This window comes from Nematolebias whitei, chromosome 9 (assembly GCF_014905685.2).
Source record: "Nematolebias whitei isolate Nwh7 chromosome 9, NemWhi1, whole genome shotgun sequence".
In the NCBI taxonomy this organism is placed as follows: Eukaryota; Metazoa; Chordata; class Actinopteri; order Cyprinodontiformes; family Rivulidae; genus Nematolebias; species Nematolebias whitei.
This window is the reverse complement of record NC_056506.1, coordinates 17,202,524-17,204,363: the sequence shown is the minus strand read 5'-3', so window position 1 is coordinate 17,204,363 and position 1,840 is coordinate 17,202,524. Positions and strand designations below refer to the sequence as shown.

Genomic DNA, 1,840 nt, shown 5'->3' with positions numbered 1-1,840 from the left:
CCTGTGCAGGGTGTCCCCCACCTTTCATACAGTGATTGCTGGATATGGACACCAGCGACCTAGAAATGAAGAAGCTGGTGAAGGGGATGGATGGATGGATGGATGGATGGATGGATGGATGGATGCCTCTAAGCACTGTTGCCCCATGATGCACTGCAGTTAGTCACAAATAAGCTTTTTAAAGATCTGATGCATGCTCAATAATCCAGGTAGACAAATCTAACAGTTCAGTCAGGTCCTCTGCACAGATTCTTCTCGTTGAAACATTCCATCTTTTATCTAAAAGACTTTCATGAAAGTCTGAGGAGCTGCAACAAACTCAGTCTTATAAATAGCACCTTCTCATAGTCTTTTGGATAAAAGATGAAATGTTTCAACAAGAAGAATTCGTCCAGAGGACTTGACTGAACTGTTAGATTTATCTACCTGGATTTTTGAGCATGCATCAGGATATTCACATAATAATAGTTTCAAACTTGCAACCTTTTTGCTGTGAGGCAACAGCTTTACCCACTGCCCTGCTGTGCTGCCCTACCTTTCAGCCAGATTCAGTATATTTTTAAAGGCCAGTTTGTGAAAAGAAGGAAATCATCGGACTGTTTTCCCATACAATCCTCCATCAAATGCACTGGCTGGTGGGCGACGGTGGAGAGGAATGATTCCCTTTTAACAGGAACAACCTCCAGCAGAACCAGGCTCTGCTCCAATGGGCTGTGGGCTGAAAGATCAAGTCCATCTTGTAGATGTAGCCGCTCTGATGTCAACTCATGCTTTATGTACCTGATTAGGTAAAGATTTTAAATGCTTCACAGCTAGCTTTTTGAACGGATTATTTAAAAATATGTAAAATAAATGAGAAGAAATTAAAAATGTATATTTGCATTTTTATACTTGATTTTGGGTTTTTTGTATAAGGGACAAATGAGAAAACCCCAAAATGTTATCTTAAATTATTAGATCAAATGTAACTTCTTTTTTTTTTTTATTGTGTAACGTTGCTCAATAATGTAGCATTAAAACATTTTAAGTTTTGTGTATTAATACAGTTCTAATGGGTTTGAAAACCACAATCTTTTGACATATTGGACATCATAGTGACTTCCATGGCTGAAATGTAAAATACACATTTGCTGTTGGGCTTCAAAGCTAATTTCAAAATATCCAGGTGTCAGTAATAGTTTGACAAATCAATTAGACAATCTGGAAGTCTGAGTCTGGACAAGTTTGCAATTGAAAATGGAATAAAATGGAACATCTGTGGAAATTCTGATTTAGGATCTCATTGGGAAAATAGATCATTTTTGTTCCTGCTGTATTTATTTCATGAATAATGAATCTCTTGTGTTTATAATCATGTTCTCAGGTCAAACAGAGAGTGTCAGATCGATCAGCACCACAGGAACCAGTGCCAGTACTGCCGCCTGAAGAAGTGTTTCCGCGTTGGCATGCGCAAAGAAGGTATCTGTCCTATTCCATAAGTTCTCTCTCATCACGTTCTGATCCTCAGGAAAGGATGTGCTGCACCTAAAGTTGAGATCATCACAGATGGGCAATACTGGAAACTCTAAACCATAATCATTTTTAGAATTACAAGAACATCCTTGAGAGTTTTCTTACAACTTTCATCAACTGTTTTTCAGTAAATGGGAGAAAAATCTTCATCATTAACTTGCCTGTTCTGCTTCACAATGAAAAGACGATCTGTACTCTCGGATGTCGAAGCTGGGTATACGTATCAGCTCAGTGACGTGTTATGGTTCAGGTCTGTCATGTGCAAAATCAACACAAGGTCAACAATGCAATGAAATGCTCAGGACGAGAAGAACTGTCTCGACTCACC

At 38.7% G+C, this 1,840-nt stretch overlaps 1 protein-coding gene across 1 annotated transcript in view; it reads left to right on the top strand.

Moving 5' to 3' along the window:
- Positions 1-1,363: 1,363 nt before the first annotated feature.
- The window catches only part of nr2f6a (nuclear receptor subfamily 2, group F, member 6a), a gene marked incomplete at its 5' end in the record, with an annotated part of 26,363 nt that continues 25,886 nt past the window's right edge, over positions 1,364-1,840 (top strand). Inside the window, 1 exon segment of the mRNA XM_037682093.1 lies at positions 1,364-1,458. Coding sequence (XP_037538021.1) covers positions 1,446-1,458 — 13 coding nt within the window.